At 50.5% G+C, this 24,613-nt stretch overlaps 2 protein-coding genes, 1 long non-coding RNA gene and 2 other non-coding genes across 5 annotated transcripts; all 5 read right to left on the reverse strand.

Moving 5' to 3' along the window:
- Positions 1-513: 513 nt before the first annotated feature.
- On the reverse strand, positions 514-8,438 carry CD68 (CD68 molecule). The gene is made up of 6 exons (XM_033170238.1): positions 8,434-8,438; positions 8,041-8,200; positions 5,476-5,595; positions 2,953-3,025; positions 2,149-2,316; positions 514-1,485 (listed from the first exon to the last, which is right to left on the reverse strand). The coding sequence occupies exons 1-6, from the start codon at positions 8,436-8,438 to the stop codon at positions 1,346-1,348; spliced, it is 666 nt and encodes a 221-aa protein (XP_033026129.1). The 3' UTR covers positions 514-1,345.
- An 8-nt stretch (positions 8,439-8,446) lies between these two features.
- LOC117058991 lies at positions 8,447-9,654 on the reverse strand. The gene is made up of 2 exons (XR_004427884.1): positions 9,421-9,654; positions 8,447-8,621 (listed from the first exon to the last, which is right to left on the reverse strand). It is a non-coding gene; the product is annotated as an uncharacterized LOC117058991 (long non-coding RNA).
- A 3,799-nt stretch (positions 9,655-13,453) lies between these two features.
- On the reverse strand, positions 13,454-23,330 carry EIF4A1 (eukaryotic translation initiation factor 4A1). Its single transcript, XM_033169488.1, has 11 exons — positions 23,249-23,330; positions 21,546-21,594; positions 21,223-21,355; positions 20,163-20,302; positions 18,939-19,107; positions 18,001-18,110; positions 16,710-16,853; positions 16,345-16,482; positions 15,420-15,509; positions 14,928-15,007; positions 13,454-14,382 (listed from the first exon to the last, which is right to left on the reverse strand). The coding sequence occupies exons 1-11, from the start codon at positions 23,269-23,271 to the stop codon at positions 14,238-14,240; spliced, it is 1,221 nt and encodes a 406-aa protein (XP_033025379.1). The 5' UTR covers positions 23,272-23,330; the 3' UTR covers positions 13,454-14,237.
- On the reverse strand, positions 18,193-18,334 carry LOC117059514. The gene has a single exon (XR_004427932.1). It is a non-coding gene; the product is annotated as a small nucleolar RNA SNORD10 (small nucleolar RNA).
- Positions 20,386-20,528, reverse strand: LOC117059506. Its single transcript, XR_004427925.1, has one exon. It is a non-coding gene; the product is annotated as a small nucleolar RNA SNORA48 (small nucleolar RNA).
- Positions 23,331-24,613: the final 1,283 nt, after the last annotated feature.

Below are 24,613 nucleotides of genomic sequence, written 5' to 3' on the forward strand. Positions count from 1 at the left end.
GCACAAGACCTAACACCAGACATCGATGGACTGACCTCAGGAAAACGATGTCAGCCATCTAGTCAGAAAAGTTAAAAAAAAGTTAATGCCTTGTGTTTGCCATATGTGTAATAAACAGTGTTTGGCAATATTTGTATGTTTTTAAAAAAATTACTGTTACCAAAAATCATTTTTCAATAAATTGTACAATAATTGTACATTTGAATATCTACCTGCCATTATTTTATGTTTCTGCTTTCAGAGCTAGTTATTACTTACATTATTACAAAAAGCAGTAATAATTGAATGCAGTGACAATAATTTATGATAATAAAGAGTGGACACATAGTCCTACAGATACAACCGGCCCTTTGAGGGTGACCAAACTGCTGATGCGGCCCCCGATGAATTTGAGTTTGACACCCCTGCTCTACACCCTTCCCAGCCCAGAGATATCATTGTTGACGTTTGGGAACTGCCCTTTCCACTCCTCGCACTCGGGTCAAGGAGGAAGAAAAATCACCAATACCTGAATAAATTTCAAAGGTATTTATTTGACCTGTTTAGTTGTGAGCAGTGGGGTATTCCACCTGGAGAGCTTAGGATCAGAGCACTTTGCGTATTAAGTTGAAGAGGGTCTCAAATCCCCCTAAAGGGTTCGCAGAGCAGAGCAGATGAAAGAACTCGAGGAGCAAACTGGAGGAGCTTATATAAGGCATACTTTCGGAATGGAAATGAACCGTTTCGGAATATTGATTGCATGTGCACCGGTTCTTAATACAAGTTTTTGGGGAGAGGGAGCCCCACACCCGGATAATACTTTACGTGGTCAGTGCGAAGACTTTGCCCAAACACTTGCTCTTAACAGATACTTGCCCCAGAAATAAGCCCAGCTTCGTTTCAATTGAGACTGGAGGTTTTTAAGCAGAGGTTGGACTGCCACCTGTCAGGGGTTCCATAGCTGCATCCCTGCATTGCGGCAGGGGGTTGGTCTAGATGACTCTTGGGGATCCCAGCAGTACAATTCTGTGATTTCTCCTCCCAGGTTAAAAGTGCAGTCTGACAGAAGTGAGACGTCACTGCCCCACAGCCCACAAAATGCACCTGGGTCCCCCACCTTGACAGAGTGGGGTCCTCCCTTGTGCAGAAACATACTGTCCTTTCACTTCCCCCAGGGGTGTCTTGTGTGAACCAGCAGTCTAAGCAAGTGAATGAAACAGGTGCGAGTGTAGCAACTCGGAGAATTCCCACCCCACCCCTGGGGGGCGGGGCGGCCAATCTCCTGTCCAATATAGCCTGTTGCAGAAAAACAACCCCCCCATAAAAAAATCCCATTCTTGGTTCTCCTTAGGGAAACGGCTCCCCTTTAAATGGTTTGATACCCCCTGTGGCTACGCGCTCGCCCAATCAAAAAGGCCACGACCACGATGAGGATGAGGACCAGAAGGAGGACGCCGATGATGATGGGCACCAAGAGGGTACGTCTCTGCTCCCGGCAGACCTCGGCTGAAACAGACAAAGAAGAATTAAGTGAGGAGAGGAAGGAGAACCGGGATGTGAAAAACATCAAACTGGAGAGGTGGGTAGCCGTGTTGGTCTGCCATAGCGTGCTCATACCAAGACCAAAATCAGTTGGTCTCTAAGGTGCTACTGGAAAGAATTTTCTATTTTGTTTCGACTATGGCAGACCAACACGGCTACCCACCTGTAACTAAAGCTATCTTTAGCCATCTCACCCCTTGCCTTTCCCTGCAAGACTACCTAATTGCAGCCGTTAAGAGTTGTTAAGAGTCGTCAACAGGTTTTCCACACCTATCAGCTGATCACCCATTCCCACCACCCTTCTGAGAAATACCCCTCCCCACTCCCTCACTATATTTAAGGATCTGGTGACTTCTGTTTCAGTGTATCTGAAGAAGTGTGCGTGCACACGGAAGCTCAGACCAAGAACAAACTCAGTTGGTCTCTAAGGTGCTACTGGAAAGAATTTCCTATTTTGTTCAATCTGGAGAGACACTCGAAAAGTCTGCAGGCAAAAGAGCTGCAGATGGGATGGAAAATTCGGACTAACAATGCATTGGGTTATAAGACACCTGCGCATTGAAGTATAGCTGTTTAAACGAAAGTAAATAAAGAACTGCCTGCGGTACGATGCAGGGAGGCTATTACCTTCCCCAAATTTTCCATCTTGAAGGTCAAAGGCCTGGACCCGCTCTTGCAGGGCGCTGAGATGAAAACCTTCCGCCAGGACCAGGGTGCGGTTCCGGCACTGGTAAGAGTGTCCGAGTCTGGCCTCGAACTCGCGGAGAGAGGAATTGTCAGCTCTGAAAGATCGCCCTGGAGGGACAAAGAGAGTCTTCTGGGGCCTGTTGAACCACCCAGAAGCCCTTCCTGAATCTTAACACAGCATGTAGATTAATACATAATCGCCTCTGGGAAGCCACAGCAAATCTCAGCCTACAGCCTACCTGGCAGAATCGTCGTGCGGGTTCACAGAACCATACAGTTGGAAAGGGACCCCAAGGGTCATTTATTCCAACCCTCCGGAACGCGGCCGACCCCGATGGCTCTTTTTGCTCCACCCCGCAAAGGAGGAACAACACTCTCTGCTTGATCTGTGATCCCTTTAGCTGCTGAAGGTGGAAGAAAAGCCTTCCTCGTCTTGGTTGGATTCGCTTTCTGTTCCCTTCCAGCCCCCGAATCACCCTCTAAAATTTGCTGACGGGCCAAAGCCATCACGAACAGGCTTGCGACTGGGGTGGAACCCCATAAAAAAAAGACATTTACAGGGCTTACTATGGACATGAGATTTGTACTTTTTAAAGAGCCCGCACGGCAGGCAGGCAGAAACTCAACTGGTGTAGCACCCCCGATTTGAGCATTTCCATGGCGGAATAGGCCTCGCCTCAAGAGGCCTATGAACAACGATGGCAACCCCCGAATTCAGAGCCAGCCCCCCACAAATGACCTTACCTGTTGCCTGGTGGAACTGATACGTCAGGTAGGCCTGTACCCGACTCAGGAAGAATGTCTTTCCGGTATGATTCTAAGGAGACAAAGAAATCTGGGTTTATTTTCCTGATCGACGCCTGTCTTGGGGTAACTCTTAACACAGGCCGCAGCTTAGGATCTGCAAGGTTTACGAGACGAAGCCAATTCGCCGCCCCGCTAGAAACGCCCGTTCCAGATTAATTCCCACCCCCTGCCCTCCCCGAGGAGTAGCAGCAATAGCCTCCCAATGAACCATTTTGAAGTTTCAAATTTTTTAAAAAATCATGTTTTGTTCCTAATCTGCAATGTGGTGACTGAACTTCAGCTGGGCAGGTGTCTCTCTGAAGGGGAAGTGACGGTGGTTGAAATCAACACTTTAATTTGGAGAAGAGGTGAGCGGAGGGGAGGGGTGAGGTGACCAGAGTTTATAAAATTTAAATAAATAAATGGAAACAATTAACTGCGTGGCGTGGAGAAAGCAGAGACAGAAAAGCTTTCCTCCTTCACGCTAGAATTCGTGAAGCTGGAAGTTGGAAAGATTCAGGACAGGCGGAAGGAAGTCCTTTTTCATGCAGCGCAAACTGCGGAACCCCCTTCCACAGGAGGCAGCGGTGGCTGCCAACCTGGACATGATTGGACAGATACATGGAAGAGGATGGCCACTGGCCAGGAGGGCTGTGCTGTGCCCTCCATGGTTGGAGGCAGGAAATGCTTCTGAAAGCAGAGGGGATTTGTGTTCGAGTCCTGCTTGTGAGCATCCCATTAGGGATTCCAGCCGGCCGCTGTGAGAACAGGATGCTGGACTGGAGGGGGCCACTGGCCTGATCCAGCAAACCCTTCTTGGGATGGGGTTGGCGTGCGCCAGCCGTGCCAGCAGGCCTCTGCCAAGCCAGTCTTTCCGGCTTCTGATGCAGCCGGCTCGAAGGACCTTTCGCCAGAGAGTGACTCATGGCTTGGATCAACGAGGAGTTTCCAGGCCAGGTCGGCTTCCCTCCCCGACTTGCAGCGGAGTCGTCTTGCCGCCCACAGCTGTGCTCGTGACGCATCTGAACCCGCAGGCTGATGGGCGTGGGTCCGTACGGCGCGGGAACCTTCGGGGGGCACGCCTTTCGAGGAAGGCGTGTGCGTTGGTGTTCGTGCCAGGTTAGGTTTGCTACAAGAGCATCAGTCGTCATGTGCTGAACGCGGCCAGGCATCTAACCAAGGCCTTGGGCTCAGTGCAGTGGTCCGCTCAACCAACTTTTGAAACAAACTTTTAAAAGAGATTTTGCTGCTCTAATTTTAAGATAAACACAGAGGGGGAGAAGGCGCTTGAAAGCTTCGTAGGCTAAGTGTTCTCCAATTCCCGTTTCGTTCCTGAACTTTCACACCCAGGAAGGAAGACACACTTAATCAACTTGAATTGCACCCAGCCTGATAATAATGATGATGATGTTAGATTAGACATTAGATTTGAAGTATTGAAGGTAAAGAAGACTGATCGCCGAAGAATTGATGCTTTGGAATTCTGGTGCTGGGGGAGACACTTGAGAGTCCCATGGACTGCAAGAAGATCAAACCTATCCATCCTTAAAGAAATCAGCCCTGAGTGCTCACTAGAAGGACAGATCCTGAAGCTGAGGCTCCAAGACTTTGGCCACTTCATGAGGAGAGAAGACTCCTTGGAAAAGACCCTGGTGTTGGGAAAGATGGAGGGCACAAGGAGAAGGGGACGGCAGAGGATGAGATGGTTGGACAGTGTTCTCGAAGCGACTGGCATGAGTTTGGCCAAACTGCGGGAGGCAGTGGAGGATAGGCGTGCCTGGTGTGCTCTGGTCCATGGGGTCACGAAGAGCCGGACACAACTGAATGACTGAACAAACAAAATCAAAGGTAAACCGAGAGACCCTGGAGAATCACACGGCTAGATGCTCCAAATCTCTGGCGCTGTCCACTTAAACCGGTGTCATACCACTTTAAACAGTAACGACTCCCCTTGCCGAGAGAATGCTGGGAATTGTAGTTTGTTAAGAATTGTTGGGATACTGCTGTTCCCAGAGTGGTTCCCTTCTCAGGGAATTACATCTTAACAACTCTCATCCTTTGGGACCAGAAGGAGTTTTCAGAGAAGGAGAAGATCGGAGAAATTCACAGAGAGGAGAGGTCTGCTTGCTGTTGGCCACAGTGGAACCTCCAAGGTCAGAGGCAGCGTACCTTTAAAGACCAGGCATTGGGGATATACTTTCTCATGACCCCTGTTTTGGACCGCTGCTGTCCCTTCTGCAGCATCTCGGCCTCCTCACAGACGTGGATCCATCCTGGCTGTTCCCGTAGGGTAACTGTGGCAAAGGCAACCCCCCCCCCCCGGTGGATTCTGGCCTTCAGCCTTATGTTCCCCTGCAAGCACATCCTCGAAGACCAGGCCCTTCCCTTCAAGGTTGCGTCGGGTGCAATTTGTTTCTCTAGATGTTTGGGGGGCCCCCCCAACATCCGGAGACCTTCCTCTCTTCCAATCCTCCCTCTCACCTTTCTGAAAGTAAAGAGAAGGTCGCCCTCTTGGAAATGCAGGTGGAGGACGGCTGTCTGGTTGGTACAGTTCCCGGAAAACTCTGTGCGGTTGGGGTTCACTGCAAAGTCCCCCCAGAGCTGGAAGAGAGGGAGAGTGAAGGTGTGTGAGAGAGCAGGACCCTACAAATCCCCAGGAAATTCAGGTTGAACCTAGAGCAGGAGGGGAAAACTGGAACAAGCCCAACATTCAGCCACGTTGCGCCAGTTTAGGGAGTGACCCAGGAGTCCCGAGCGCTAGGCTCCTTTCTTTCTATAGACATAGAAAGCTAAGGCTGTCGTCACGCATCTCCCACTGGAGGGTTTGAAGCTGAAAAGCAAGCTTAGCTGTTGCAATCGGGTGGGAAGGGGAAAGTTCTAATAGGTTAAAGTAAGTGTGGGTGGGAAATGGCAAAGCGGCAGGTGAGCAGAGGCACAGACCCCTAGTAGGGCCCATCCAGCATCCTGTTGTCACTGTGGCCAGCCAGGTGCCCCCGTGGCAAACCCCCAAGCAGGATCCGAGCGCAAGAGCAACTCTCCCCAACCCCAGGGCTTCTGGATTCAGAAACATTGCTGTCTCTGGCTGTGAAGGGCGGAGCACAGCCATCCTGGCTAGTGGTCATCAATAGCCCTCACTTCCTCCATGAATTTGCCAAATCCTCTTTTTAAAGCCATCCAGGTTGGTGGCCATCCCTGCCTCCAGTGGGAGGGAGTTCCACAGTTCAACTTCCTTCCAGTTTTTCTTCCCACATGTACATAAGCAGCAGCTTAGGAGAGGGTTGGGGGGGGGGTTTCCCAGTCCACCTGCAGTGCACCACTCGGGCCCAGATAATCCTGCCAGTACCCAGAGTGAGCCCTGACAGAATAGATTTGTAGAATTGGAGGGGACCCCTGGGGGTCATCTAGCCCAACCCCCTGCAATGCAGGAATTTCAACATGTTGTGCCCCCATCCAATTTGAAACCATACCAGATCCTGCTTAGCTTTGCAAACGTGCCAGCAATTTCATTGCAGCACCACCAGAGTTTTTCTTTCCCCTCTGGAGTTATCTGTCAGTCTATCTATCTATCTATCTATCTATCTATCTATCTATCTATCTATCTATCTATCTATCTATCTATCTGCATTTGTGTTGTGGCCTTTTGCTCAGGTTTTTTCTACCTAGCCTGTTTTGTCTTATGTCTGTGGGTTGTGCACTGCTACCTCCCCACCCCACAGGTCTCACTTCCCTCTGAATATCCTGGGGCTTCCAAGCCTAAACTGCAAAGCCACAGACTCCCCACTCCACCCCCCCCGCCCTTTCTAAACCACGCACAATTTATTAAAGGCTGTCGATTGTGCAAGCGAGCAGAAGAATATTGCCGCGTGCCGTAAATGGGGAAAGGTGCCAATGACCCTCGGGATGAGGTCCCCTGCATTTGGGAGGGTACTGTGGAATTGGAAACACAGAATCACGGAATTGTAGAATTGGGGGGGTACCCCAAAGGCCATCCAGTCCAACCCCCTGCAATGTAGGACTCTCGGCTAAATAATCCACGTACAGATGGCCATACAAGGGCAATTGAAACCCCAATATTAAGTACCCTTCTCTAAGTGCCCAGCCAATGTGTATTTTCCTTTTCGTTTAAAAAAAAAAGGGGAAAGAAAGCACAACAACCCACAAAACCTATTAATAAAAACACAGAATTTCAATACGGGGATATATATATGGCAATCTTAAGAGGTCTGTTAAGGGCAGATGTATACAGAAACTTTACCACTCATTGACGTCAAATCCTAGAATCGTAGAGAAAACCGCATATAATTCCAGGTTTTGATGAGGACTAGAACCTCCCAGGCATGTTTTATATGATTCTGCCTCCCCTTCATTTTTACATATACAGCAGAACCATTTTTACATATACAGCAGAACTTAACCATCGGATAATGTCGATATTCTTTGCTTGGACTTTGCCACTTCAACCCTTTGTTTTAAAGTTTCATTTTCCATCTTTTAACTTCACCTGCCGCCATAGCCGCCCTCCCGGCTTCCTATTACATTGCGGAAAATTGAATCAGAAACCTTCACCGAGGGAAATAGCACCCTCCCCTGCTGCACGGAGGGGCAGGGAGGAGGCCGAGGGCTGGCTGTGCAACACAAACAAAAACTTCCTATCCTCTAGCCACTGAGCTTCGCTCCCTGACAGTCCTCTTCAAGGCCTGGGTCGATGTGGAAAGGGGAAAAAGGGAAGCAGAAATGACCACTCTTTACCGCCAAGAGCTGGGAGACAGGCCTCTTCCTGTCTCCCAGGAGCCCAGACCGCCAGCCCCTCCTTGCTCAACGTTCCCACGGAACCACAGAATCGTAGGGCTGGGAGGGACCCCCGGGGGTCATCCAGTCCAACCCCCTGCAATGCAGGAATCGCAGAATCCCTGACAGGCAGCCGTCCCGACCCGGGCTTAAAAGCCTCCGTTGGAGGACAGGCCACCGCCTTCCGAGGTCATGGAATGGCAGAGTTGGAAGGGGCCTCCGAGGGCCATCTCCCCCACAGCCGCCCGGCTCTCTTACCTCCTGCTTGGCCTTGTCGGTATAGCGGACTCGGAGCTGCAGGGCTGCTTGAACCCGCAAACACGGGTCCGAGCCCTTAGGGACCACGTAATTTCCGACGGAGGCAACGGGTGGCTCCGTGGGCTGCTGGGTGGGAGTGGGGTGTGGGGTGGTGCGGTTCCTGGGGTGCACTGTGGGGTGCAGAGTGGTGTGTTTTGTGGGGTGGGCCGTGGTGTGTTTCGTGGGGTGGGCTGTGGTGTGTTTCGTGGAGTGGGCTGTGGTGTGTTTCGTGGTATGTTTCGTGGGGTGGGCCGTGGTGTGTTTCGTGGAGTGGGCTGTGGTGTGTTTCGTGGTATGTTTCGTGGGGTGGGCCGTGGTGTGTTTCGTGGGGTGGGCCGTGGTGTGGTTGGTCACAGCATGGTGATGCGTGGTGGGACGTTGAGTGGTCGTCTTGGTGAAAGAGGGCAGCAGCGTGACTGACTTCTTGCGGTGTGGCCAGCCTGGGTCGGAGGCATCGGCGCCAGAGCACAGTGGAGACTCCAGAAATCCCGTCTCTTTCGTGGCCGCTCTGGACGTCTCCATATGTTGAGCAGAGCTGTAAGCTGGGCAGAGAGAGAGATTGAAACATCAGTCCTGGGCACCCATGGGTGACAGCCAAGCTTCCAGTCCCCCTAGCCCCTAACTGCAGCTCCACAACATCTCTCCCATCGACCTACAGTGGTACCTCGGGTTACAGACGCTTCAGGTTACAGACTCCGCTAACCCAGAAATAGTACCTCAGGTTAAAAACTTTGCTTCAGGATGGGAACAGAAATTGCGCGGCGGCAGAGGGAGGCCCCATTAGCTAATGTGGTACCTCAGGTTAAGAACAGTTTCAGGTTAAGAACGGACCTCCGGAACAAATTAAGTTCTTAACCACTGTATTTATTAATTAAATCAAAACGTATCGCCTTTCTGTCCCGCCATTTTCCCAAGGTGATTTTGCGCATGGTTCTTCCTCCTCAGTTCATGCACACAAGGACCCCGTGAGGTAGGTCAGGGCAAGGGTCAGTTTCATGGCTGAGCTGGGGCAGGATTTGAAACCAGGTCTCCCCCCCCAGGCCCTAGCCCAACATCCAAACCACGCTGCCTCTTTTGGAGAGGAGTCAACAGGTTTATCGGACCCGTTCCCCCTCGGCCGCTTGTGGGCTCTCCATCCTTAGAGGTTTTTAAGCAGAGGTTCGATGGCCAACTGTCATGGGTGCTTAGCTGAGATCCCTGCATTGCAGGGGGTGGGACTGGATGACCCTTGGGGCCCCTCCGAACACAACAGCTCTGTGCTTCTTGCTGCCTAACCCCTTTCTAAGCCACACGACAAAGGGAACTAGGAGGCCAGGCACAGACAAATATATATGTACCAACCTGCCAGGAAGAAGCAACTGATGAGCCAAATTGAAGACATCGCAGCCAGTCCCATCTCTCCGAACGGGGCTCGATCCGCCGCACCTTTTCCGCCTCTCGTCCTGGGAGCCTCTGCTCGCTTCTGTCTCGTGGTCCCGCAGCTCTCAAATAAAGGGAAGGAAATGAAATTTGCTGCCTTCACAACCAGTGACTCAGTTGGGATGCTGAATTGCCAAATACCCAGTAGCCACGGGATCTGGGGGGGGCGGGGGCGGCTTGCTTCCCCCTGACACACGATGCAGAACGCAGCTAAACCTTCTCTGTTGCCACTTTTGAGCTTTGCATCTTTTTCTTCTTTTTAAATAAAAACCGAAGGGCACAATTAACTAACCTGGGGGCAAGGGGGGGGAACAGGAGGGTCCGTTGCCCTGCCCAACACAGGTCAGGCGCGGTGGCTTCTCGGAGACAGGTGAGCGAACCATTTAAAGCAACTCAGCCAACACAATGCCACCCAGAGGTCTTTGGACTACAACTCCCATGATCCAGCATCAGATTAGCCAGTCGTCGTGGGTGATGGGAGTTGTAGTCCAACGTGTGGAGACCCAATGGCCTGGAGACACTTCCCGGGATCAAAATTGGGAACTCTAGCATGCAGGGTGCAACCCACCACCCCAAATCTTTGGAGGCAAGGCGCTGGGCCCCTGCTTGCGGTGCCCAATCTCCAGGGAGGTCTTTCTTTTTGGCACCAGGGAAATTCTGAAATTTATTTCCAGAGGCCTTCCTTGAGCTGCTCCCAGTTCAGCCGCTGCTCTGCTGTATAGAGTTTGCATGCTTTAAAACCCTGCGATTCTCCCACCTTGCTCTGCCCCATAAGTGTTAGCACTGGGGGATAGGGTATAAACCTTCTAAATAAAATAAAGAGGGATTTTTAAAAAACGAAACAAAAAGAAACCGTGAGAACGTAAGGACTGCAGCTAGATTAGGCCAAAGTGGGGCATTCTTGCTGTGGTTTTTGTTGTTGTTCAGTCATTCAGTTGTGTCCGACTCTTCGTGACCCCATGGACCAGAGCACGCCAGGCACGCCTATCCTTCACTGCCTCTCGCAGTTTGGCCAAACTCATGTTAGTAGCTTCAAGAACACTGTCCAACCATCTCATCCTCTGTCGTCCCCTTCTCCTTGTGCCCTCCATCTTTCCCAACATCAGGGTCTTTTCCAGGGAGTCTTCTTTTCTCATGAGGTGGCCAAAGTACTGGAGCCTCAACTTCAGGATCTGTCCTTCTAGTGAGCACTCAGGGCTGATTTCTTTAAGGATGGATAGGTTTGGTCTTCTTGCAGTCCATGGGACTCTCAAGAGTCTCCTCCAGCACCATAATTCAAAAGCATCAATTCTTCAGCGATCAGCCTTCTTTATGGTCCAGCTCTCACTTCCATACATCACTACTAGGAAAACCATAGCTTTAACTATACGGACCTTTGTCGGCAAGGTGGCGTCTCTGCTTTTTAAGATGCTGTCTAGGTTTGTCTTGCTGTGGTAGCTTCTCGAAACTTTTACATTATCGCTGTTACTTTTTCTTAGTGGTCATTGTATCGTCTTGGTGAAACGGTTTGAGGTTTAATAACCAGTGTATAAATTTTATGTAAGTCAGGGGTCAGCAAACTTTTTCAGCAGGGGGCCAGTCCACCGTCCCTCAGACTTGGGGGGGGGGCTGGACTATATTTTGAAAAATAAAATAAAAATGAACGCATTCCTATGCCCCACAAATAACCCAGAGATGCATTTTAAATAAAAGGACACATTCTACTGATGTAAAAACACAGATTCCCATACTGTCCACGGGCCTTTTAAAAGGCGATTGGGCTGCATAGCGGGTGGCTTGAGGCAGGCAGTGGTGGTCTCTGGTGCAGGAGATGAGCTGTGAGCCACCTTGGGCCAGGAAGACAGATCACCCGGCTGTGTCTCATGGTGGCCCCGCTGGCCTGTGAGTCAGCCGATTCTCCTTCCTCATCTCAGCCCGCAGCAGGACAGTCTGGCACTCGTGATAGGGAAGGACGAGATGAGAGCGCCAAGGGAGTCTCTTCCGCCCGGCCCACCCACCAACCTGACGGTTGGGACCACAGTTCAAGGTGGCTGGAAAGAATTGGCCAACTTTACGGAGAACAGGGGGTTCTGGAACCGGAAGGGAACACGAGCGTCATCTTTTTGTGATAATAATTTTTAAGGGCCTTCTCAGTAGTGGCGCCCGCCCTGTGGAACGCCGTCCCATCAGAGGTCAAGGGAATAAACAACTACCTGACATTCAGAAAATACCTGAAGGCAGCCCTGTTTAGGGAAGTTTTTAAACTGTGATATTTTAAATGTACAGTGGTGCCCCGCAAGACGAAAATAATTCGTTCTACGAATTTTTTCATATTGCGGTTTTTTCGTCTAGCGAAGCGGCAATGACAGCCGCGCTTTCGCTAAAAGAAAAGTTTTTCGTCTAGCGAGGCATTCGTCTTGCGGGGCACCACTGTATTTTAATATTTGATGGAAGCCGCCCAGAGTGGCTGGGGAACAAATAATAAATTATTATTATCATCATCATCATCTATATGCCACCCATCCATCTGGGTTTCCCTGGCCACTCCCCACAAAATATTAAATACACAATAAATTGCAATGCAGGAATATGCAGCCGCCCAGAATGGCAATCAAACCTGCCACCTGTTGGCTTACAGGTTTACGTAAGCCCACACTTTCCGAGCAACACAGCTCACCCCGCTGGCGAATTTTTTTTTGGTAAATGATTTTTTATTAAATTTTACATCATTTTTTAAAAACAGAATCACAACCAACAATATAAACACAAAATGAATTCTCCATTTCTCCCTCCCCACGACTTCCCTTTCTGGCTCTTTACACATTCATTTCTCCTGCTTATCATCTTAAATTCGGTCTTAACATTTTATCCTCATTTTTCTATTTTCACTCTTTATTTTGCTAATTGTGTTTAGTCAAACCCTGCAAGTCAGTTTATTGAATCTTCCCATTGTTTCTGTAGGTATAACCTAAAAGGTTTCCAGTCTGCCATTTCAGCACACTCCACCAGGGGATTATATTAAATCAATCAAATCTGTATGCTACCCTGTACCTGTAGACCTCACATGAAATCGCAATGTTGATTTTGCAACGTAGGAGGCAGGAAGTATAACTCTGGGGCTTCCAGAAGAGCTGGTATATGCTAACCTGCTGGCCTCCAGATCGTCTGGACTACAATTCACATAATGCCTCAGAAGGGTACCCATATGGGGCAAGCCTGCTTTTGTCCCCAAAGTCCTCTCCCCACACCCGATAACCTATCTGAAGAAGTGTGCATGCACACGAAAGCTCATACCAGGAACAAACTCAGTTGGTCTCTAAGGTGCTACTAGAAAGAATTTTCGATTTTGTTCCGATAACCTGTGATTTACTGCTGTCTCAGACAATGGCTTAAGGCCAGGCAGCCAAGCCTAGACTACCGCAGCACACTTTTTGTGGGGCGGCCCTTGGCCCCATTCAGAGGCTGCCAAGCTGCTCCCAGGTGCATTAGCAAAAGCCACCCAGCTGACCACACCACTCTGCTTGCCCAGTGAGAACAGGCTGAGGAAATGTCTGTTAAGAGGGTCATGGATACATCCCAGACAAAGCACCACGTTTGTCATTTTCCAACTTCGAAATCTCTCTGCAGCTGCAATAAATGCCTTCTGTTTGCACCACACTTTTCTTTAAAACAGGATCCGAAAGCCCTCTGCTAAAAAAAGTTATCACAGCAAGGAAGCTTGCCGCCACTTCCTCCTAAAAAAGCAAGTTTCTAAGACCTCTCCACTGTGGCCAAATGCTTAGGGTGCTGGAAGAGCAGGGTTCGAATCCCGGCCACGATGCTGACTTGGGCCAGTCATCTCTTAGCCTGAAGACCTTCGTTATATAAAAAACTTCATTATATAAAAGCACCCCCCCCTCGATAGCACTAATACTATTGGAGGAAAATGGTCAAGGCACATTTCTTTAAAATTCACAAAAATCACTCCAGGCGCATCGAGTTTTCTCAAGATCACGTTTATTTTGGTCACTGTAACTTTCCTTTTGAATAAATAATAGCTATACAAAAAAAAAAGGTTTTTAAGGTTGCACGTACAGATTTTTTTGCCGTATGAAAAGTTTTCATTTTTTTTTTAGATTTTATCTTAACAAAGTGTGTTGGGGGGAAAAGGTCTCATTTCTGAGATACATAGAGGGGGTGGGGGGACAAAACATCTTGGCAATTTGCTTTGAATCAGTGATTTCCCCCCTCTCTTTCTCTGAATCAATGATTTTAAGTCAGGGAGAAAACAGAAACACCCACAACCCCTTTGATTCTCCAAGGGTGGTCGTCTTTCCTTTCCTGCTATAGCACCACGATTTTGTAGAAAGGTTGAATTTTGAAGTGACTATGAACTACGTCTTTCTTTCTTGTGGGGTGGGGGCATAGCAGGGAGGAGATTATAGATGCCGGGAATCCTGGCTTCTACGATCTGCTCCCCAAATTCCAAGGGGGTGGCAGCGGCTGGACAGCCAAGCTACCAAACTAAGTTGACAAGTAGAGGGGAGGGGGGAGAGACCGAGACAGAAAAGGCGCCAGTAAACACTAAAAGAGGTCATTCTGCCCCCAGAGAGTGACATTTATTCAAAAGGCAAGAAAACTCAAAAAAAAAAAAAAAAAAATAGAAAAGGACAGGTATTTTTGTAAGGGTGGAGGGGAGGGAAAGAGGATTGTGCCTAATTTGGGGCAGGGCGGGAAGGGGGGGGGTTCTCGCAGGCACAGTGAGCCCCTACAGAGGCAGCTCAGATGAGGTCGGCCACGTTGAGAGGCATTTCCTCGATGGAGGTGTTGTAGAATGTCTCAATGTCACGAAGCGTGCGCTTGTCTTCTTCTGTCACCATGTTGATCGCAACTCCTTTCCTTCCAAAACGGCCCCCTCGGCCGATCCTGGAGGGGAGAGAGAGAGAGAGAGGGAGAGAGAAGTGTTTACTGGGGGGAGCAGAAGGTAGGGACCCCTGGACAGTTAAGTCCAGTCAAAGGCAACTCTGGGGTTGCGGCGCTCATCTCGCTTTCAGGCCGAGGGAGCCGGCGTTTATCCACAGACAGCTTTCCAGGTCATGTGGACAGCAGGATTAAACCACTTCCGGCGTGACGGAAACCAGAGTGCACGGAAACGCCGTTTCCCTTCCCGCCACAGCGATACCTATTTATCTACTTGCACCAGTGTGTTTTTGAACTGCGAGAGACAGAGAAGCGTTTACTGGGGGGAAGCAGGAAGCCAACTGGTCCGGAATGACAGAACTGCAGGTGGGCACCCAGCCTCTGCTTAAAAACCACAAAGGAAGGAGAGCCTGCCATCTTAGCACAGAAGGGAAACCCAGTCCAATCCATAGCTGCCAACCCTCCCTGCTGTTCCCCACTGCCAACCCCCTGCAATGTAAGAAGCCCGAGAGGGGACAGAAAGTGAGGGGGAGGGGGGAAAAGGACCTCACCTGTGTATGTAGTTCTCACGGTTGGTTGGCAGGTCGTAGTTGATGACCAGGGACACCTGCTGGACATCAATGCCACGGGCCTGGGAAGGAGCAGAGGAGGAAACTTAGCGGTTTCACCAACTGTTATCCATCTGTTATGCTCACAAGGTTTTATAACTGTGGGCGGCTGCTACGTGGGGCAAGGCACCTTAGTGGCGGGTGCCAGCCGTGGGGAAGAGCAGCGCCCGCGATTCGTGTGCCAAGGAGCTACAATCCGCCAGCAGCACTGCGCCAGCCAGGCAGAGAGGGAATCTCCTTGGGTGGGTAGCCAACCGCACAAACATGGCAGGAGGAGGAGGAGGAGCAGCAGCCACCGAAAGCCCTTCTCCTCTCCCCTCCACGAATTTGTCAGTGGCCATTCTTGCCCACTGTGGCAGCGAGTTCCACAGCTCAACCTGTCTCGAATCACCCGACATCCAGGGCATGTCCCTCTTCCACGCCCCACACACTCACCAGCAAGTCTGTGGTGATCAGGACACGGCTGGAGCCGGAGCGGAATTCCCTCATGATGACATCGCGCTCCTTCTGGTCCATGTCTCCATGCTGCAAGAAGGCGGAAAGGTTCCAGAGACTTGTGTTTTCACCCCCAGCAGCTTAATCTCCCTTTGTACGTTTAATGGAAAATTATAGAACCCAACAACCCTTTCTCAACACTATTGTTTATCTGAATTGCATGTTTTGTTTCAGATAGCTTAAATTGCTGCCTTTTCTCTATTTGAAGTTTGAAACCTTTACCATTTCTCCCCATTTTTTTGTCGAGAAAACTAAATTTATTGACAAATTTGAAAGCTGCTCTTTAGTAACTTCACAGCACGCCTTTCTTCATTCTTGGGACAGCATCAAAGCCTCTCCCAACTCAGCTAGACACCTAATCCTTGGTGGGGGGGGGGGACGGAAGGCATACAGGTGATGCTGTAATGATCTAGTTCAGCAGTTCCCAAAATGGGCAGGGGTATTACTGAGGACAGCGCTAAGAGGAAAGGATATCCTATAAATGACTTTGAAAAGCCGGCAATCGCTGGCTCAACAGTTTAGTTGCATTAAACTAAAGTTTTAATTAATTGGATTTAGAGTAACTGCAATTGCTACTGCTTTCAATTGTAGTGCACATAGCAGGTTGTGAAAATCCCCATTTTGAACGATGCTTTTTATAAAGCATAGGGAAGGGGGGGTGGGCTTGAAAAAACAACTATCTAGTTGACTTTTAAAAAATATTTTATTGCCACTTATCCGCCACTGTTTCTTGCCTGCAACCCTATTAACACAGCTGGTGCTTAAAGGATTCTGGGCCCTTTCCACAGGAGCAAATTTACATAGACTGAGAGACATCCCCATCAGACAACCCCCCCCCCCCGCAAGAAAAGGCTCGTTCACCCACCATGGCGGAAACTGTGAAGTCCCGGGCATGCATCTTTTCGGTGAGCCAGTCCACCTTCCTCCGGGTGTTGATGAAGATGACAGCTTGGGTGATGGTGAGGGTTTCGTAGAGATCGCACAGGGTATCCAGCTTCCACTCCTTTGGCACGATAGGGAGGAGAGTTATAACCAAAGTAGGACACCCACTCCAAATTTAAACCCTTTTCAAGGCCCCCCCCCCCCGAGAACCCCAAGCTATTTGAAGTTTTTTCCATGGAGATTCCCTAGGCCCCTTTGCAACACAGGCCTTCCAGCCAACTTCACTGGTTCTCTCGCCCCTGCTAACACCTCCTTCCCCATAAGCCCCAGGTAACCGTGGCCACGTACCTCCCTCTCCACGTTTATGTAGAACTGCCTAATACCCTCCAGGGTGAGCTCCTCCTTCTTGACCAGGATACGGATCGGGTCCCGCATGAATTTCTTGGTCACCTCCAGGACATCCATGGGCATGGTGGCAGAGAGCAGCACCACCTGGAAAGGGGAAGAGGGGGGGCTGTGAGTCAATACATTGGTACCCTCAAGGCTAGATTACTGCCATGTGCTCCGTGTGGTTAATGGCTGAAGAAGTTGGGGGCTCTAGATAGAAGCCATGCAGAAAATTGTAGAGAAACAAGAACTCAGGCCACAAGGGTACAATTGTGTAGAACTGGTGATTTAAATGATTCAAGTTTTTCAAGTCTCTTATGGATAGATTTATTTCTTGAAGTTTATATGCCAGATGGAGTCAATATGCCAGGACAAGGCCCTGTTTTGGAGATTCTTCATTAGCCAGTAGAGTCTTAACGTCTTTAAGGTCAATGTGTACTAGTTGCTTAGAGTTTTAGAATCTCCGAAACAGGGCCTTGTCCTGGCATATTGACTCCATCTGGCATATAAACTTCAAGAAATAAATCTATCCATAAGAGACTTGAAAAACTTGAATCATTTGAATCACCAGTTCTACACAATTTTACCCTGAGCTCTTGTTTCTCTACAATTTCCTGCCTGTGATCCATGTGGGGCTGGCCCTGGATCTGGCTCAGGAGCCCCTGCTGCTGCAGAATGTGGCAGCCGGCTTGGGGGGTGGGGGAGAGAGAATCACCTGGCACAGTATGTGAGCTGGGTTCGAGGTCCTTGAACAAAGCTGCAAGCAATTTAGGTCCAGGGCACCTCTAGGTTTGGTTAACAGTGGTGGCCAAACTTGGCCCTCCAGCTGTTTTTGGACTACAACTCCCATCATCATGGGATAAGGGATTTTATTTTTGTGTTGGAGAAGCAGGATACAATTAAGAAAACAAAGTAACTCAGCAGAGGGGGAATTGAGGGAAGTCCAGAGGAGGGGAGGGATAATTTTAAATAACACGAGTGAGATTTATATCATTTGTTATAAAATTCAAAAAATATTCCATGTTCAAAAAGTTTTTTTTTTTAAAAAAAAACCCTAGCTAACAGAACCAGTGGTCAGGGATGATGGGAATTGTAGTCCCAAAACCACTGGCCTTAACCTTCCATCGCAGGGATCTAAAGAGCCTAACGAGGCTCATTTGACAACGACAAGCTTTTGGCGCCATTGGTCAAGCCCTGTGGAACTCTCTGCCCCCTGGGGAGTCTGCACAAATGAGGTGAGAAATTACTGTACCTGTGTGTTCCCACTCAGTTTCTGGAAGATATCATAGATCTGGTCCTTGAAACCTCGGCTCAACATCTCGTCGGCCTCATCCAGCACAAACATCTTGATAAACTTGGGTGCTGCAGAGACAAAAGAGGGTTGGGTGAGGACTTTGAGACACAGTGTGTCTCCTTAATGGGATGGCGGCTGAGGGAAGCTGCTGTTCTCAGGAGTCTTTTAAGAGCTATGATCACTTCCGAAACCCGCACCTTCCTCTCCCAGCACAGCAGAACGCCAACTGGGAGGGGAAAAAATGGGGGGTTGATGGGAGTCAGATGACACGCATGGGAGATCATCACAGAACAGCAGGACGGGGCGATATGGATCTGCTTTTGAAAATGGCAACTCTGCCGCCAAGAGCAAAGTCACACGAGCCAGAGATAAGGCTGGAAACAAAGTCCTGTTGAGGAAGTTGGGTGTGTCTAGTCTGGAGAAAAGACAGAGGGCACCCATAATAATAATTTATTATTTCTATCCCACCCAATACCCCGCTTCAAATATCCATGGGAAGATGGAGCCAGCTTGTTCTCTGCTGCTACAGAAGGCAGGACCCTAATCTATGGATTCAAATTTTGGCCGAGGGACAGTCTCTTACCTTAAAACTGCTGCTAAGGTAATGGCAGCCTACTAGAGCCAAATGGATTGAGAAAGCTTAATCTATAACAACTACAATTAAGCAAACTTGTTACGGAAAAATACAGGCAGACCAGATTTGGGGGGAAAGGGGCGTTTTGGGCAATGTCCTGCAACAAGCCAGCATTGAACCGAAGGCTGCTTTCAACCTGTCGTGACGTTAGTGTTTCTTTGAGTTTTCTCCCTTTGAGGTTATTTACGAATAAAGATCGTAGGAGTTGCCGATTTGCTCTGTGCTGCTACCTGGAGGGAAACTGAAGAATGCAGATACTTACACAGGTATCGCCTGTTCAACATGTCGAAGACGCGTCCGGGGGTCCCGACAATGATATGGGGGGCCTCCATCTGCAGTTTCTGCACCTCGGCACGGACGTTAGTCCCGCCTATACAGGCATGGCAGGAGGCACCCATGTAATCTCCCAGGGCCATCACGACCTTCTGGATCTATGGGAGGACGAGAGGAGCAGAGCTGTTAGCAGGGTCTGGATTCTCTTACCTGGCGCTGGTCAAAGGCAACGGGCTCCCGGTGGCAACGCTTTCTGTTTCCCCAGCATGAACCAGCAAACAGCCACGGGAGAGACACTGTGCTGGGATGAACAGGGATGGTTGCTGTCCCCCGGCTGGAGAAAGAGAGGCCCCCACTTTTTGCAGGGTGCCTCTTTCATCAAACTAGCAGGGGGAGGAAAGACGGACAGAAGCCTCTTTGGCGTCACTTTGTGAACAGCAGGGTCACTTGAGGGGACAGACGATGTACTCCCTCATGCAGTGGCCGTTAATCTGTGGAACTACCTCAGGAGGGAGTGACGGTCACCAACTCAGATGGCTTTAAGAGGTTGGAGAAACTCATGGGGAGCGGGGTGATCAATGGCTACTAGCCACGATGGCTAGACTCTGCGTCCAGTTGGGTGACAGCAAGGGCATGATCCAGCAAGGGCATAGGTTTATAAATTGAATAGAAACTTTTTAAACGAAGTCTCTATCCCTTCAGGAAAGCAAATTCATTCACTGCATCGTTGATTTACAGTGCAATGTTAATACATGTCTGCTCAGATTTTGGTGGAAGGGGGAAGAGAAGCAGGGTTCTTGCGCCTTTCACAGCTGTGCGGCAGGCAGAAACTCCAACAGGTTAAGCCTTTCCTAGTACAGAAATGCAATTATGGATAAAGCTTCACCTGTGCACGTTCTGTCTGTCAGACAGTTTATAAAGGCGCCTCTTTGCCCATTAAACCAGAGGAATGAATGGAGACCTCTGGAGTTTGTTTTTTGGGCCCTCAGTTCCACCTGCAAAAAGAGGACACGTGTTTTTATACAAGACAAAGCTGTGCACATTTGAAGGCAGCCCTGTTTAGGGAAGTTTTCAATGTTTGATGTTTTATAGTGTTTTTAATATATTCTGTTGGGAGCTGCCCAGAGTGGCTGGGAAAACCCAGCCAGATGGGCAGGGTATAAATAATAAATTACACTATTACTATGTGCTGGAAAGAGAAAACAAGGCTTACCTGCTGAGCCAACTCTCTTGTTGGGGCCAGGACCAGTGCTTGGGTAGCTTTCAGGTCTAGCTCAATTTGCTGTAAGATGGAGATTGCAAAAGTGGCCGTCTTCCCAGTTCCAGACTGGGCCTGAGCAATCACATCGTAACCTGAGTGGAAGGAAAGCAGGACGGTGTCACACACACGGACAACTAGCCCATCTCGCCAACCTCAAAGGGAGTTGTGACATGTTAAGTGTTTCCCCAGCATGAACCAGCAGACAGCCACGGGGAAGAACGCTGTGCTGGGATGAATAGGGTAAAGTTTATGTCCCCCTGCTAGATATAAGACAGTCACCACTTTCAGAGGTGCCTCTTTGCCCAGTAGCAAGGGGGATGACGGGAGACAAGCAGCAAGATGGCTGCTTTCAGAGAAAGGCATTTGCAGTGTTGGGTGGGAGTAACTTGCAAAGATCTCCCAAAACTCCTTTCTTTCTGCCTGGTATTGTTGATCAGAAAAACCAGCACCCCCTTCTCACCCTGCTGCATGTCAGGTTTTTAAGACTACAAATCCCCATCGTTCCTAGCCAGAACAGCTACGTTGATAGAGGACCAATGGAAATGAAAGCCCAAAATATCTGGAGGGCATCAGGTTGCAGGCCAAAACGGGGGAGATAAAAGGAAGGACTTCTTCACACAACTATGGAAGTTGCTCCCTGAAGCATAAAGGGAACCTATGAATGCCAGTTGTGTTATGCCCAGGTCTAACCTGTAGGATTTTACTGTTTGGGGAACCTGGCTGCCGTCCCTGAGAACAGGATGCTGATCTGACGCAGCAAAGTCCCTTTTCTGGCAATGCTAAACTTAAAGGGAAGCAGCAATCTAAGCGGAAGTCTGTTTGCTATCATTTGCTGTATATATTCTGCTATATGGGGCGGAAATGCTTGCTCGCCAGGGCAGCACTCTCAAGCAGTCGACTTAAAAATCAGTGCCTTCTCTTTCGCTGCCTGCCTTTCCCTATACTCCCCCCTCCTTTTACACAAGACCCCCCACCCCCTTTTGAAGAAGTGTGCTCGAGCAGTTAGCCTCACCCTTGATACAAGGGAGAATGGCTCGCTGCTGGATGGCGGAGGGCTTCTCAAAACCATAGGCGTAGATTCCTCGCAGGAGGGACTCCGACAAGTTCATGTCATCGAAACTGTCAACGATCTCGTTCCAATTGCTCTGTAGGGAGAAGGAGGGAAAGATGAGCTCCCTCAGCCAAGCCCCAAACCTCTCAAAAGAAACCCCCAAGCCCCCAAAAGGGTATTCTGGGCAATCTGGATGCCATTGTGTTGGTCAGGATGCAGAGATCGTGGTATGCTTTCCCGTTATTTAGTTATCCAACCGACTCCAGAAATGGGCAGTTGCTCACCTCAATGACACCATCGGGGTCCATCCCTTCGGGGCCATTGTCTCTAGGTCTAGAGGAAGAAAAACAACAACAGAACAACATTTTAGAAGCACTTGAATGAGCAACCAGGAAAATACCAGTGCATTCCCCACCCCTGGCATATATTATGGATCCAAAATGCACTTATAGCTTATGTAAGGAATGGCCTTATGTGACAACTAGAGGTTGTCAGCAGCACAACCTGCTGTAAAAAAGCAGGGGGTTTACCCTTGGAAGGTCAGAAGTTGATCACCACCACCTTCCCACTTGTTTGGCTAGAGGTACACTGCCACTGGCCTGATCCAGCAGAGCTCTTGTTCTCCCCTCCCCCTGATCTTGTGGCTGTGAGTTCCACAGGCCCCTTGGTCAACTCCAGCTATTCCTCCCAGCCCCAGGAAGGCGATGCCCTAGCTTAACGTGTCCCATGGCGGCCCATTTGCCGCTCCCCACGTGCCTCCCGCTCCTTCCCGGCTCCCCCTTTCTTCCTGCTTTCCTTTTAAGGGCAAGAGGCTCCTCCCTCCCCGCGCCTCTGGCCACAGGCCCGTGACGTCACGGGCGCAGAGTTCCCGGATGCGAAGCGACAGGACAATAGGCAGGGCGAGAGAAGGGGGGAACGAAGGGAGAAATGGACGCGCCCGCGGCAAGGGGGGGGGGAGGGAAGAGAAGCAGCGCTGTGCTTCTCCCCCCCCATTACTCTAAAATGGGCTGGCCCGTGCCAAGTCTGCGCGGTGCGGAAATGGAATTGCCCAACCACCGGGGGGGGGGAGCGGGGAAATATTGGGCGAGTCCAAATGTAGAGAAAGGGAGGAGGGGGGGAAAAAGGAGCAGACCACTGAGGAAATCGGAGAAATGGGAGGGGGGAGAAAAACTTGTGTAAGAGGTAAACCGCTCAAAATGGCTGAAAAAAGGGGAGGGGGGAGAGGAAAAAAAAGGGACAGGCCGCCTTTTTCCCCCTTCGCCCTCCTCACGGCGGGGGACACTCGGCACATAAAGAATATTGCCGCCTCGTTTCTTGAACGTCCCCATCACACCAAAAAAAACACAGGAGATTCCTTAAAGAAGAGATAACCCCCTTTTTCTCGACGAAAAATGGAGCCGCCCGCGAGCATATAGGGGAAAAAACGTGGGGTAGATAAACCCCCCCAAAGAGGGAGGGGGAAGAGAAGACAACGCCATTACAGAAACCGACGCCCCGAGCTACCTCCCGGCCGAAATGGCGGCGGTTCTCGCGAAGGAAGTTATTATTCACACGCCGGTGCTGGGGAGGCCCGTTCCTGCTTTTTTTTCCTCTCCCCCCCCCCACAATGAAAATGGTCTCGACCCCAAAAGAACAGAGACCTTAAGGGGAGAGGACGGATCCACTGTCGAAAACGGGGGTGGGGAAAACGCGATGGCCACGACCTGGCCGGCCACGTGGAATGAGCCGAGGAGGGGGACTTAAGAGAGGGAACAAAATGGAGGAAGGCGAGGAGGAAACAATTCACGCTTCTTTCACTATGGGGGAAAGCGCCTTTCTTTTCCCTGTCCACCCCCCTCCTTCGCCCCGTATTGGTTCGGTCCTCCGATAGAACCTTGAATCGCGGCGCGAGGGCGAGGAAGGAGAAGAGGCCTAGGCGGGCCGATATGGCGGGTGGGGGGGGGGGAGGCCCAGCCGCGCGCGCTCTCTCCCTCGATTGCTCACTCACCGGCTCTCTTGACTCGCAGACATCCTGGGGAAAAGGTCCTAGCCCCGCCCGCCTCGCGCCACCTTATAACAGCCCGCCGGGGCCCCGCCCAGCGGCCCCTCCTCCATTGGCCCTCTTCCTCATGAGCCCGCCCAGCCGCCCGGCTCACGCGATTGGCCCCGCGAGCCTCTCTCCGACCGGCTTCGCTCCCATTGGCCCGCCGCTTTCCCCCTCCTCCACTTTCGGAGACGGCATTGGCCAGCGGCTCGCCGCCACCACGTACCCATTGGACGAGGGGATCCGTGACGGGCGGATTTTTTTTTTTTTATAATGTCCTCTGGTGACGTCAAACCGAGAGGGGGTGAAAAAGGGAGAGGTGGAAAGAACTCTCGCGGGCGGGCCTCGTGTCGTCAACGGGGAGCGCCGGACTGTGGTTGGCCTCAGGCCGCGTCCGTCGACGGATGAGCCAACGGGCGCCCGAAAGAGGAGGCGGGCTCTAGGTGGGGGAGACAGGGAGAGGAAAAAAGGCCCACGTGGTTAGGCGTTGGGGCCTGAATTTTGGGCCTACTGCCTTTGTCCAGCGGGGAGGGCAGAGCACCACGTGATATAGGCCTTGGTGGCGGGGGGGGGCAGGAGGAGGCTGACAAACCCCCCCCCAAAAAAAAACTTAAAAGGGATGGGCTGAAATTTAAATACTGGGTGCATTTTTTGAGAGACCCCCCCAAAAAAAGAACCCTCCCCAAAATATTTTGCAAAAGGCCACCCCCCGTCCCATTACATGGGAGCCCCCTTCTAGGTGCTGTGGAAGTTCCTGGGCAAGAAGATTTGGGCCCTCCACCCCAAAAAAACCCTCATTTCCTGACCCCTCCGCCTGGAAAACACCCCCCCACCCCACAAACCCTCTTGTGTCTGGGAGGGGGGATCGGATCCCACCCCCCCCCCCCCCCGTTGAGCCACTGGGCAGGACCAACCACTGCTGACCCGCTGGGCTGTGTTCCCTCTCTCTGCTTCTCCACTGGCCTGTTCCTTTCCCCTCCGCCCCCATTTTTATTTTTAAGGCCTTCGGTATTCGACTGGTGGGTGGGTGGGTGTGGGGACGTGAACAGCCCAATCCAAGGTGGGCTGAAACAGCCGATTTCTCTCTTAAGAACAAATCACCACCTTTTATATTTTACTGTTTTTTAAATTAAACGATTTAGGGGGGCCCATTACAGGAAGCGACGGGAATTCCTGCCAACCTAGCAGTTCAAAAGCACGAAGTGCAAGTAGATAAATAGGTACTGCTCCGGCGGGAAGGTAAACGGCGTTTCCGTGCGCTGCTCTGGTTCGCCAGAAGCGGCTTAGTCATGCTGGCCACATGACCTGGAAGCTGGACGCCGGCTCCCT

Source organism: Lacerta agilis, chromosome 14 (assembly GCF_009819535.1).
Source record: "Lacerta agilis isolate rLacAgi1 chromosome 14, rLacAgi1.pri, whole genome shotgun sequence".
In the NCBI taxonomy this organism is placed as follows: domain Eukaryota; kingdom Metazoa; phylum Chordata; class Lepidosauria; order Squamata; family Lacertidae; genus Lacerta; species Lacerta agilis.

Coding starts and splice junctions, on each gene's coding strand:
- EIF4A1 (XM_033169488.1), bottom strand. CDS start 23,271: ATGTCTGCGAGTCAAGAGAGCCG. Junction 18,111..18,938: donor GTTGAACAGGCGATACCTGT/GTAAGTATCTGC, acceptor TTGTCTCTGCAG/CACCCAAGTTTATCAAGATG. Junction 15,510..16,344: donor ACTTCACAGTTTCCGCCATG/GTGGGTGAACGA, acceptor GCCTTCTTGCAG/CATGGAGACATGGACCAGAA.
- CD68 (XM_033170238.1), bottom strand. Junction 5,596..8,040: donor CCGACAAGGCCAAGCAGGAG/GTAAGAGAGCCG, acceptor CCTCTCTTCCAG/CTCTGGGGGGACTTTGCAGT. Junction 3,026..5,475: donor TTCTCTTTACTTTCAGAAAG/GTGAGAGGGAGG, acceptor TTGTCTCCTTAG/AATCATACCGGAAAGACATT.